Here is a 13,500-nt window from a genome sequence, read left to right as displayed (position 1 = left end):
GCCACTTTTTATGCATGTATGATATTCAGTTTCAATATAAATAACGCAATTGCTGTTAGTGAAATATGCAAATTCATGTTTGATATACGCATACTGAACAACTGGGTAAAAGCATAGTTAATTTTTAAAGTTGTCAAACCTAAGAAGGGTATGATGTCAGATACAATCAAAAATTTTTTATGAAAGGTGTATTTGCCCATTAATGCAAAGCCTGTTTTGCCCCATGTAGTATCCCCTATATAATTTGATGGAACTTGCACTGTTTTTCCTCTCGAGCAACAATGAAAGAAATCTCAAAAGGTATTTTTGGGTGCAGTCTTGAGTCTAAAGAGTTGAGAAATGGAGGGCTGAAGTTTGTTGAGCTCCCGAAGTCAGCCTCTGTGGCAGAGGGGAGGGGTGGCCGGAAGATCGCAGTGGCAGCGGCCCACCACAGACCCCGATCTTCCTGGTGGCAGCAAGGCTCCGTGGTGGCACCCCTGCCATTCAGTGATGAGACCCAACTGTAACTATTAAAATAAGGGGCATGAATACATTAACATACCATTCCCCACTGTTATGACCGAGTAATCCCCAGAATAAAACAGACCAAACCAGGTATCTTTAAACAACAAATTAACTATTTATCAATAAACTAAATCTTAAACGCTATTAAGATAGACATGTCTAAAACTTTATAACTTATTTTCAGTTATCCCTAATGCACGCACACATACATTCAAAAATCAACAGTTAACCGGTTTTAAAAACAGTATTTTTTTAGGAATAAAATAAATAGCTGGGTTGTAAGTCCTGGTGAATTACATTCCTGGTTGGTGAGGTGTCCCAAATTAGAACAATCAAATGCCACTCGAAGTCTCAAGGCAAATTTGACAGTCTATAACGGATAGGCTTTCAAAGCACTGAGGTTGCAGCAGCCATCACACAGTTCTTTTAAAAAGGGGGTATAGCCACAGGTCGATTTGGATTCTAAAATTGGTAGTTTTTTAGTCGAAACCTTACTGAGAATTCCAGCAAACACAAACAAACAGAGTCCCTCTTGAAGGCAAATGCTCTTTTTTTCCCAGGGTTTTTTTTTTTCTCTCCTGAGGCAATACGGAGCCTGAGATAAATGTAGATTTTCCTGCTAAGACAGAGGATCCTTCCTTTCAGTGAAGCATGCTTTGCCAGTCTCTAGTTCAAACTAGTTGAAGCCAGTCTTTATCCATAGTGACAAGTTACAGTACACCATGTGACCTCTCTCTCCTGCTGTGGCCTAGTAAACAGGTGCAGCTGCAGGCATACTGTGCTCAGTCTAAAGGCACATTGTTTTAAACAGAGGAGAAAAAGAACAGTTCCGTGACACCATGATCTTACCGGCTGTCCATGATCTTCTGTACAATGGCTGGCACTCGCGCCTTCACTTTCCTGTCCTGGGAAAGCTGGCACCACTGAGGTGGTGAAGGGGGAACTTAGGATTTTTAGTATAGTGGTGGGGGGAGGTTGGAAACAGGGTCAACTCTGCATTTCTATTGTTGGGGATGGAGGGAAGGGGTGACCTCTGCACTTTGTGCAGGTGGAGAGGGAGAGGTCAATTATTCAGTTGAGGGGGTGGTGGAGAAGTGAGCGACCATTTACTTTCTATGTATTGTGGGGGAGAATGGGTCACACATTTATGTACAGTGCAGTGATTGGGAAGGGAGGTTCCGGGGTTGAACTTTTTTCTCTCTGTGCAGGTCTGACAGCCCTTTAAGAATGGTGCCAGTACCTACGCAGAGGCAGCTGACACATTGCCGGCATCGCAGAGCCCACCCCTGCCACGTGATTGATGAGGGGGGCAGGAACTGCCCTCCAACGGAAATGAGCCGCTGTGTGCTAGATCGTGGTGGCATCCGGGCCGCCATTTTTTTCGCCTGCCGCCACTCCTGGCCAGAGGTGCACATCCTATATTCTTTGGCCTCCTTGTCTCGAGAGACAATGGGTAAGCGCCTATAGGTGGTCAGTGGTTTGTGAAGCAGCCCCTGGAGTAGCTATAAAGGCCGATTCTAGAGTGACAGAGTCTTCCACAGGTGCTGCAGATAAAATTGGTTGTCGGGACTGTTGCACAGTTGGCTCTCTCCTTGTGCTTCTGTCTTTTTTCCTGCCAACTGCTAAGTCTCTTCGACTCACCACTCCTTAGCCCCGCCTTTATGGCTGCCCACCAGCTCTGGCAATCACTGGCAACTGACTCCCACGACTTGTGGTCAGTGTAACAGGACTTCATGTCACGTTTGCAGACATCTTTAAAGTGGAGACATGGACGGCCGGTGGGTCTGATAACAGTGACGAACTCGCTGTACAATGTGCCCTTGGGGATCCTGCCATCTTCCATGCGGCTCACATGGCAAAGCCATCTCAAGCGCTGCTGACTCAGTAGGGTGTATATGCTGGGGATGTTGGCCGCTTCGAGGACTTCTGTGTTGAGATACGGTCCTGCCACCTGATGCCAAGGATTCTCCGGAGGCAGCGAAGATGGAATGAGTTGAGACATTGCTCTTGGCTGACATACGTTGTCCAGGCCTTGTTGCCGTAGAGCAAGGTACTGAGAACACAGGCTTGATACACTCAGACTTTTGTGTTCTGTGTCAGTGCGCCATTTTCCCACACTCTCTTGGCCAGTCTGGACATAGCAGCAGACACCTTTCCCATGCGCTTGTTGATTTCTGCATCGTTGAGCCTAGGTAGGTGAACTCTTGGAACAATTAGTGAGCGTGGTCGCTGATATTGATGGATGGAGCATTTCTGGCATCCTGTCCCATAATGTTCGTTTTCTTGAGGCTGATGGTTAGGCCAAATTCGTTGCAGGCAGCTGCAATCCTGTCGATGAGTCTCTGCAGACATTCTTCTGTGTAGGATGTTAATGCAGCATCGTCAGCAAAGAGGAGTTCCGTGATGAGGACCTTCTGTACTTTGGTCTTTGCTCTTCGACAGGTAAGGTTGAACAACCTGCCATCTGATTGTTGTGGAGGAAAATTCCTTTTTCTGAAGACTTGAACACATGTGTGAGCAGCAGTGAGAAGAAGATCCTAAACAGTGTAGATGCGAGAACACCGCCCTGTTTCACGCCACTCAGGATAGGAAAGGGGTCTGATGAGGCACCGCTATGCTGAATTGTGCCTTTCATATTGTCATGGAATGAGGTGATGATACTTAGTAGCTTTGGTGGACATCCGATCTTTGCTATTACTCTGAAGAGACGACGTCTGCTGACAAGGTCAAAGGCTTTGGTGAGATCTATGAAAGCAACATAGAGGGACATCTGTTGTTCACGGCATTTCTCCTGTAGCTGGCGAAGGGAGAACAGCATGTCAATGGTGGATCTCTCTGCTCGAAAACAGCACTGTGCCTCAGGGTGGACATGCTCAGCCAGCTTCTGGAGCCTGTTTAAAATGACTCAAGCGAAGACTTTCCTCACTATGCTGAGCAGGGAGATTCCATGGTAGTTGTTGCAGTCACCGTGGTCACCCTTGTTCTTATAGAGGGTAATGATATTGGCATAACGCATGTCCTGTGGTACTGCTCCCTCGTCCCAACACAGGCAAAGCAGTTCATGGAGTGCTGAAAGTATAGCAGGCTTGACACTCTTGATTATTTCAGGGGTAATGCCCTTCTTCACAGGGGCTTTTCCACTGGCTAGAGAATCAATGGCATCACTGAGTTCCAATTTTGTTGGCTGTTCGTCCAACTCATCCATGACTGGCAGAGACTGGGCTGCATTGAGGGCGGTATCAGTGACAACATTTTCCCTGGATTTTTTTCATATATATTTATATATAGGAAAAAACCCATAAATTTGTAATTTCTTTTTTTAAAAAAACACACAAAATGTGTTGAAGTAAATCTAAAAATAGTAGGCATCTTTTGAAACCAAGTTCTCTTTGCAGCAAATCAGGTTGTAAGCAATATATTTGATCTCTGCAACAATTCCATTATTTGCTTGTGTTTTAGATTTACCTAATTGGTGAAGTAAAAAATGTGCAATGCATGTCACTGTTTTGGTGCAGGCAGGTGCTAAGTTCTGACAGTAATTCTTTGGGCAGTAGTAGAGACAAAAATATGAAATTCTGCTTATTGCCTCTTTGCTACCCCTTTGGAAAACATCTGCATCCAGTTTTTTTTAAAATATGTAATTAGTGGCAGTAATCAAAGTACCACTTTGTTTTATAGTGCATATTTATTTTTAAGGCTTCCCTCACCAAGGCAATATTGTTGTATTAGGCAAACCTCCCACTTGCCAAGACTGAGGCACACATTATTTTGCCACATGAACAAAAGCTGAAAATTGCAAGCCCTGACTGGAAGGACATTTGCATAGTACCAGACAATGTTGAAACAATGGGAACCCAGTAGTTGTTTACCCAATACACACACGTGGTCAAACCAGTTTTAGTCACATGACTAGCTGGCTGGGTCTTTGAATTTGAACTTCCAACAAAGGTTTTGAGCAGAATGCTGTGTGCTCATGGACTGAGAACATCTCCTCTCCTGTCTGCCTGCCTCCATCTCTTTCCCACAGAACTGAATCTTGTGAAGACATGTAAACTCGAGAGAACTCGAGTAACAAGATATTGCCTTAAACTGTTCTACTTATCTTTTCTTCTCTTTTCTGTCCCTATTTGCATGTGTATATTGTGTGTGCATGCTAGCGTGAGTGCGTCTTATATCCATAAGTGTTAAGCGCATTGGAGTTTAAGTTTAAGGTTTAATAAATTTCATCTTTCTTCTTTAAACCAAAGAAAGCCTGTTTGTGCTCATTTCTTTGCCTTATAATTGGAAAGTTGTGAACAAGGAGTCACAAAAAGGGAGCTCAAAACACAGTGTGTTTAAAATAAAACCCAGTTACAATAAGACCAAGTAAATACAGCAAAAAACCCCTAGACACATTTTTCACCTGGTTATAACAGTTACTATTTACATTCATTGCCAAAACAACGTGACAATCATTATTGTTGCTATTTAAATGTTAATTGTAAACTGACTTTCAATACATTGCAATGTGGAAATCAACATGTTTCATAGCATTGCCGCAGAATAATGGTTATGCACAACACTTGTAAGTGAGAAACCAATGCCAAATAGCGATATTGGTGTTTTAAAATTCTATCCATGTTCCATAGTCAGAAAGGCGCATTTAATCTGCCTTCACAGTAACAGAAGGAAGATATAAACATCATGGGCTGAATTTTATGCCGCCCCAGCGGGTTGGATGGTGACGTGGGGGCGGCGTAAACTTGAACGGCAGGTTCCGGGAGGCCTACACGCCCTGCTTCCCCCTCCGGACATGTTTACGGCGTTGGGTGGGGGGGTGGGAAACGGCCCCCCTGCCCGAGGCCAGTCAAAGCCCTTAAGTGTCCACTTAACGGCCACTTAAGGGCCCTCGCCCACCTCCACGGGTATATTACCCGTGGCAAGAGGGCGTGCTGGGGACATGAAAGGCAGCCCAGTGTAGCTGCCAGCCTTTCCACGCCCCGGGTTGGGGGGTGCATGGCAGTCGGGCGCAGGGTGCCCGATTGAGGGCCAGCCCCGCCTCCCAACCCAGCCCCGGGACCCAAGACACCCCCCCCCCCCCCCCCATCCCCTCAAACGACCACTCCAGCCTCACCAAGAGAGGACCAATCCCCCTGGTGAGGCATGCCCCTACTTACCTTCCCTCCTCGATCTATGGCATTGACTGGGCTGCAGTCCCAGCAGTGGCCACCGCTCCTGGTGGCACTTCTGGGACTAAGAGCTGCCGGCCCACTGATTAGCCGGCTGGCAGCTCACTGAGGTGGGACCTCCTCCCTCAAGTGGGTGGAAGCCCTGCCTCGGGCCAATTAAAGCCTGGGGATCCGTAAAGTACGGGACGGATCCCCAGGCTAGGCGGACGCGGGTTGACCACCGACTTTCATGTTGGAGTCCGGCTCCCGTCCATCCACCGTAAAATTCCGGCCTATGTCACAATTGTTGTAGTCAAGCATTTTTCAGTAAGAACAGGCAAAAGGAAGAAAAATGTGACCATCGCTATTGCATTTGGCCCACGTAGTGTACTGTTGTATTTATTCTAATTCTGGGAGTATAAGCGACTCATTAAACTGACGTAACAGTATGCCGAGGGCCCCATTATGAAAGCTTCTTTAGACTAAGAAATCTGAGCTTATTGCAGTATGTATTGTAAAATATTTCCCAACTTCTCATGTCAAATGTAGTGAAAACGTAATGAATTTCGAATATTGTAGGTCAAAGATTTTGGCACCATTGTGTTGAGTGAGGGTAATTGTTCATTTTGTTAACGTGCAATGGCGAATAAATGGTGAATAAATGATTTTACGAATACAGGTGGGAAGGTATTCTGGGAAAGGTCTAAATTTAAAAAAAAGCCTACAAACAATGAATTCGTTTCATCGGTATAGTTATGGAAGGTATTGCTTTGCCTTTTTAATCCCAAATGATAGTTTTATGTCCCTTTCGGATCCAGTGTAATTGAGAAACGAGTTATTTGCTGCGTGGAGTCCTTCTGGCACAGGGACTGATGTGTTACAGCTTAATTTATCGGGAGTAATATATGCTGTGTGAAGTGTTTTAAATTGAATTTCTTTATGTCTGCTACAGGTTGTCATTGAGTGGGCCAGGGTCCAGGCATCCTCCCAATCTCTGTCATCCAAGGATTGCCCCCGTTCTCCTTCCCAAGACGCCCGGGTTGGAGCTGTTTTTTCTGATGTCATATGAATAAAAGAATTGTATAAACCTGATACAAGTCCTTGAGTCATTTTTTGATCAGACAGCTTTAACTCCAGAGTAGTTAATTTTCTGAACTTCTAGCTGGATAACACCGTAGATTGGGGATATGAGAACATCTTTGCTGTAATAATTCATAGCTGAATCTAGTGTGTTCCAGTTATTCTGTTTTATTCATGAGATTTCCTAGTGTGCCATTCATTTTTGAGCCCTGGGGCTGAATTTTACCCTTGTCGGACAGGAGCCATCAGACGCACTGAAAAGTCGGTGGCGAATCCGCCTCCTCCTGGCCTGGGGATCCAGACCGCTTTTTAACATCCCCGGGCCTTTAATTGGATTGAGGTGGGACTTTGTCCCAGCCAGCAGCTCTTTGTCCCAGCAGCGCCACTGGGAGTGTTGGCCACTGCTGGGACTACAGCCCAGCTTTGAGAAGAGGGAAAAGGACAGCCCCAGGAAAAGGTAAGTTCTTGGGGCCTCGCTGGGGGTGATCATTCGGGCCTCGACGAGGCAAGGGTGGGTGATTGGAGGGATGGGGAGGCGTGTTGGCGGTGGGTGGGGCATTGGGGGCGGCCCACCGTTGGGCACAGGGTGCCTGATCAGGAGGGCCCCTCCCCCTCCCCCCCCCCCCCCCCTCCTTCCCCTTCCCCCCCCCTCCCTCCTCTCCCCTCCCCCCCCTCCCCTCCCCAGAAAGCTGCCTGCTTTTGTCGGGCGGTTTATCTCCGGCCTGGGCCGCTTGACCGGCCAAGGGTAAAATCCCCGTGGCAGCAGGCGGAGGCCCTTAAGTGGCCGTTAACTGGCCACTTGAGGGCCTTGATTGACTGGTTTGCACCGCTGCTGCCCCTGTAAAATGGTGGTGGAGGCAGAAGCGGGTCGGGAAAGGCCCACCAAGCCTCCCACTCCATTTTACGCCTTCCCCCCCACCCCCCTCCTGCCACCAGCCCACTCTTTGGGGGGTGTAAAATTCAGGCCCTAGTGTGAAACACCACAATCCTGGTTTACTGTTGCAAAGTTTTGCTCACTACATGTCACTGAAACTGAAAACCTAAAAAGGTTTTTGAAGCACTCACACAGTTTCAGAATGAATATAAAAGCAAAATACTGCGGATGCTGGAAATCTGAAATAAAAACAAGAAATGCTGGAACCACTCAGCAGGTCTGGCAGCATCTGTGGAAAGAGAAGCAGAGTTAACGTTTTGGGTCAGTGTCCCTTCTTCTGAAGAAGGGTCACTGACCTGAAACGTTAACTCTGCTTCTCTCTCCACAGATGCTGCCAGACCTGCTGAGTGGTTCCAGCATTTCTTGTTTTTATTTCAGAATGAATAGTTGGCTTTAGGGTAGGTTTTAACTTGAGCAGATAAATTTTGTTTGTGGCCATGTTGAAAATATGTTCGATTAAGATTCTGCACTTCACCCCTAAGAAGGAATTTTGGAGAAACCAAAATCTTATTTTGTGACTGGTTAGTCCATTAATTGCAGTTAACTGTTCGGTTGGAACCGGTCATTGGTAATTATTTAATATGGTCTGATTGCACACTGTGATGCTGAAATAAACTATTCCATTATATGAAAATACTAAAAAAGTTAAGAATATGTTTAAAAAGTAGTGTAATCACTTATGCATCTGCTGCCTTCTGTTTAACCCCATATCCAGTAAAAATCTAATAATCTTAGATTTAAAGTAAATTGAATGAGCATCCACTGCTTTTTGTGGGAGAGTGTTCCAAACTTCTACCACTTTTTGCTTGAAGAATTATTTCCCAACTTTTCTCCTCAATAGCCTTACACTGATTTTAAGGTTATGTCCCCTTATCCTGTACTTTCCCACTAGTGGAAAATATTCCTCTCTATCTACCCTAGCAGTTCCTTTCAAAATCCTAAAATCCTCAATCAAATCACCCCTTATGCATCTATATTCCAGGGAATACAAGCCTTGTTTATGTAATCTCTTCTCATAATCTGGTGATTCTGCGCTGCACTCCTTCCAAGTCCAGTATATCCTTTCTAAGGTGTGATGCCCAGAACTGTACATAGTACTCCTGATGTGGTCTAACCAGGATTTTGTACAGCTGTAGCAAAACTTCCTTTTATATTCTAGTCCTCTAGATATAAAGGATAACATTCCATTAACCTTTTTGATTATTTTTTGTACCTGACTACTACATTTTAGTGATCTGTGTACATGTACCCCTAAATCTCTTTGCACTTCCTCTGTTCCTAGATTTTCACCATTTTAAAAATACTAGAATCTATTCCTTTTTGGTCAACAATGAATGACCTCACATCTGTGTTTAAATTTATTTAGCACAGTTTTGCCCACTCGCTTAATCTATCGATATCACTTTGTAATTTTATGCTCCCGTTTACATTACATATTATATCTTTGTGTCATCAGCCAACTTGGTTTTATGAGTCTCTCTTATGTTATCTAAATCATTAATAAATAAAATGAATAGTTGAGGCCCCAGCACAGATCCTTGCAGAGTTCTAATACCACAAGTCACTTGCTTCCAATTCAAGTACATGCCCATTTTCTCTACTCTCTGTCTCCTACCACCTAACTAATTAGCTAACCTGGTCAATAATTTTCCTTCAGTTCCATGTGCTTTAATTTTAGCTGACAGTCCCATTTGTGGAACCTTATTGAATGCCTTCTGGAAGTCCATATAAACTACATCCATTGATGTTCCCCTATTCACTACTGTAGTTACTTCCTCAAAAAAGTAAATTAGATTTGTCTTTCAAACTGACGTTCTGATTTCTTCTTTACCTTTAAGACAAATTTGGCAAAGTATTCACTAGGAAATTTTCAGAACTAGAATGTATCTGAAAGTCATACAATGGAGAGAGCTGCCTTAATGTGCTTCTTCTGAACAATAACTCTAGGTGTGAAGCAATTGGCCCAGCTTACTGTAAATTGTTTCAAGGAGTGCAGCATAGTTTGTAAAGGAAAAATAAGCTGGTGTAAAGTTAATCTTTTGAATCACAGTCCAGTTTCAGTTCCCTTCAATGGAAAAGTCATCTTAAAATCTGTTTCACTGACATCACCAAGGGCAATATGAGGTTTAGGGAAACGAACCATAGCTGTGAATCAGGAAAAATGAAAGAAGCATTTCAACCACGACAACAGAAGTAGCAGGACCATTACTTGGAATGTTGGTTAATTTCCCTTTGTAAAACAAGGACGATAGTTATAGTAATGCACAATGTGATGAAGAGGTGTCTTCAATTTTAGAAATAAACAATTCAAAGACCTTATTTTTAATTTCCCTACTGAACACTTACTTAATGAAATAATTACATGTAGACATAATGCTTTCTGGAATGCTGATGAGTGCTGATAATGATCATGCATTCTGGTTGTTAATCTTTCAAATGATGGCACGGTAATTTCATGTACAGGGGAGAAAATACGAACTCATCTGTCAGTGAGCTTATTGCTGCAAGATGGATGTTTTAGAGCTGGGTTTAGAAGATCAGAACCCTTGGGGGCTAATAAACCGCTTCAGTCACGTCAATGCTGCTCCATTTGTCTAGCGTATAGCACTGTGTTACTACCCAGCTGGAAACTGAGATTCACGAGAAGTAACTTATGTATGTTAACTTTTTTCAAATAAAATTTTCATTTAAAAACTTGTTGAAAATTTAATTTCCGGATATATCATTTGTTGCTAGTGCTGACGTGTCTGGCACATACCAACGATGTATAGTGAGGTCAAAGCATTACGGGCAATTTCTTTGAGTAAAACAGTAATACTGATAAACTCCTGGGAACAAATCAAGTTGATTTTTTTTCATTTTATAGTTAGAAGCTCAAAACATGTGAAATTCCTGTTAATTACCAAGAGAGACTCATTGGAAAAATGAGACCGTAATAGATATAAGTACATTATTTGAAGTCTGAGATCAAAACGCATTCAGATGTAGTTTGGATCTCCAATATAAATAATGGGAATAATCATTTTATGGATCTATTTATGAGGGGTCCCCCGGTGCCTGAAAAAGACCGTTCTCTGTAAGTGACTGTGAATTTTGATTATTTTTTGTTGAAGAAAATTTAGTAAGTGTGTATGTTATTAAGTTAATGCATCATTTGCTTCTGATATCCACGAGTCTTTTGAAAATATAGGTTTAATCATTGGTTATTATAGCCAATTTAGGATGGTTGATCAGAGTTAGCAACATGATTACATCAGGGCTGATTTCTGCTTAACAAAAGCCCTGTTTTCACCTGAATTAAGGGTCCATAGATCAGATCCCTGATATTTAATTTAAACACGTAGAAATCAAAACATTATCTAGTTTTCTGATTACCAGTTGGATCTGACATTTGTACTTCGTATTGAAATTATCATTTTTAAGAGGGAAAAATTGTAGCCTAGTTCTGAGTCAGTATTGGGCTTTTCTGTTTAATTTAATTCAGTATATTTGGTGCACGTAATTTGAAGGCATTAAACTGTGGGTGTGCATCACATCCTGTAAATCCAGATTAGCTATGTTGCAAAACTGATTTTAAAAATTGCTTATTGTATTCAAATGTTTACACACCTTGAAATCTATTCAAGGTAATTGAAGCAAAATGTAACTATTTTAATCCTGGATGGCATGAGCCATTTCAAGCTAAAAAAAATTACACTGTGACTTCAATTTTTCCCAGACATATGTAATTCCAAGTTCTGACTATATCATTATGTTGCAAAAACAGCACAAAACGAACAAAGCTCTTAAAAAAAAAACACTTGGCCTTATTGCGACAAAAATTTAATAACCCATCAAGCAGATTGTAAACTGTAACCTTCCACCCTTGAGAGGTTACTCGACAGTTCAAACACAAGAATTACGATAAATAAGGAGTCGACATTCAAAGTCCAAATTAAACACTAATCTCTTTACTAGATTTGGTAGGAATACCAGTTAGCAATACAATACATCTGTTAGTGATACAATATACTCGTTAGTCACAAATACATTCCAAGAAGTTATGCATATGATCAACCAGTGAGCGGGCACCTCCAAGTGATCGTACTCTTCAGTTACTGACCAAAGTGTTGAACTGCAGCACCAAATCATTCTTTACAATGATCTTAATACTCTTCTTTCTGAGGTGGGCATGGACGTTTGGTTGGCAGAATTGTACTGTCCTATCAAAATCTGCCTTAAACTATAATTGTCTAAAGATAAGTTGAATTTTTAGTTATAACCTTGGGTTAAATCCTGCCCCGATGAGTTCCATGTTTCATAAACTCTCTCTTTTTCTGTAAAGCTTGCTTGTGGAATTAACAGCTCTGCTTTTCAAAAGAAGACAAACCCTGACAACATCAATCAGTGCTAGCTTGTGTCATCTTCTTTGAGCCTTAAAATAAATTTCACACAACTTAAATAGGCTGAATCTCCATGGTTGGGTTTTATAACACCATCCCCTGGAACAGACATTGTGGGCTGAATTTTATGAATGTGCCACAGTTCGCGGTGGCATACTCTTAAAACGGTGTGCATCCCGTGCGGATGCGTGTCTCTGAGCCCCCGCAATATTATGAGCCGGGGCTCATTTAACTAGAGGGGGCTGAGCGGCTGCCCCTGATGACGTAAGGGGGCAGCCGCTGCGTCCCCGGCGACGGTGTCTGGTGCACCGCGCAGGTGCCGGTGCCATTTTTAAAGAGCTGTAAGCCCTTCAGTTGCACTTAACAATTTAAAGGTCCCAATCTCTGGGATATAACAAAATGTTTATGTCAAATGTAAATCACTTCTTCCGCACCCCACCCCCCCCCCCCCATGGGTAGATTCTACATTAATTGCACTCTTACCCCCATAATAAACCTTTAATAGTATTCCGAACTTTCTCCCCATAAATTTGTTCCCTTTGAACTTCCTTCCCACCATCCCATAAGCCAGTAAAGATTGTTAACCCCTTTCCTTCACCTCTCCCACCCTGAAAATGTTATTCCTCCCCCCTCCCCACCAGGTTCTCGCCTTGGAACTCAGTACGGAGTTCCGAAGGCGTGCGGAGTACGAACGGCGGCTGTAAAATCAGCATGGGAGGGGCCGCTGCCTGCGGGTAAATTCATTTATATATCTTTATTGTTGATTTGAATATTAAGCTGAAGGGCCCACTGTCAGGCGGCCGGGGTGGGGGGGTGGCCGCACCGAGGTCCCCCCCGCCGCTGCTAATATGCGGTGGGCCGTTCTCGACGTCGCGGGTTGAGGCGAGCCTCTCCCTGTAGGATTTTACTGGCTCCCGCGCCGCAACCCACGGCGTCAAGGGTCCGGTAAAATTCAGTCCTGTGTCTCCATGTTCTTTGTGTCCAGTTTCATTTCTTATCAAGCTTATCGAGACATAAAACTTCACTAAGATTTTAGCTTTGCATCAAAACAAAGTTTGAAGTATGACTGTTGGTTTCAGCCTTATTTTATGACCGTTGGGCCCCTCAGCCAGATATACCATGGCCCAAAAGTGTTGTTTTCATTACAGTCCAGCGATCTTGTTTGTCTGTGAAAAAGCAGACTGCAGCTTTTAGCAGGTTGCTTTATTTCAAAAAGCCATTTGCCTTCACAATGCATGCTGGTAGATTCAGTCAATTTCTGTACAGCTGCCTACAGCAAACAACATTCTGTATTTCATTTAAATTATCGATGCTCCTGGGTTGCATTGCCTCGCAGGTCTGAATCACAGGTTTTGATTAAAATAATACCACCATTTCATACAGTCCACACTCAAGTTGCCCACAAAAAATATGGGTGGCAGGCCCTTATCATGAGGTATCCTCATTATTGTCT

The 13,500-nt window shown here is 43.3% G+C and overlaps 1 protein-coding gene across 5 annotated transcripts in view; it reads left to right on the top strand.

Annotated features, from left to right (window-relative positions):
- Positions 1 to 6,737, top strand: part of LOC137346500 (rab effector Noc2-like) — a 252,244-nt gene extending 245,507 nt beyond the window's left edge. For all 5 annotated transcript variants that reach the window (XM_068009967.1, XM_068009963.1, XM_068009962.1 and 2 more), the window contains one exon: positions 6,604 to 6,737. In XM_068009967.1, coding sequence (XP_067866068.1) covers positions 6,604 to 6,614 — 11 coding nt within the window. In that variant the 3' untranslated portion in view covers positions 6,615 to 6,737. The remainder of the gene's footprint in view (positions 1 to 6,603) is intronic.
- Positions 6,738 to 13,500: the final 6,763 nt, after the last annotated feature.

This window comes from Heterodontus francisci, chromosome 30 (genome assembly GCF_036365525.1).
Source record: "Heterodontus francisci isolate sHetFra1 chromosome 30, sHetFra1.hap1, whole genome shotgun sequence".
Taxonomy (NCBI): Eukaryota; Metazoa; Chordata; class Chondrichthyes; order Heterodontiformes; family Heterodontidae; genus Heterodontus; species Heterodontus francisci.
This window is presented reverse-complemented; position numbering and strand designations above follow the sequence as displayed.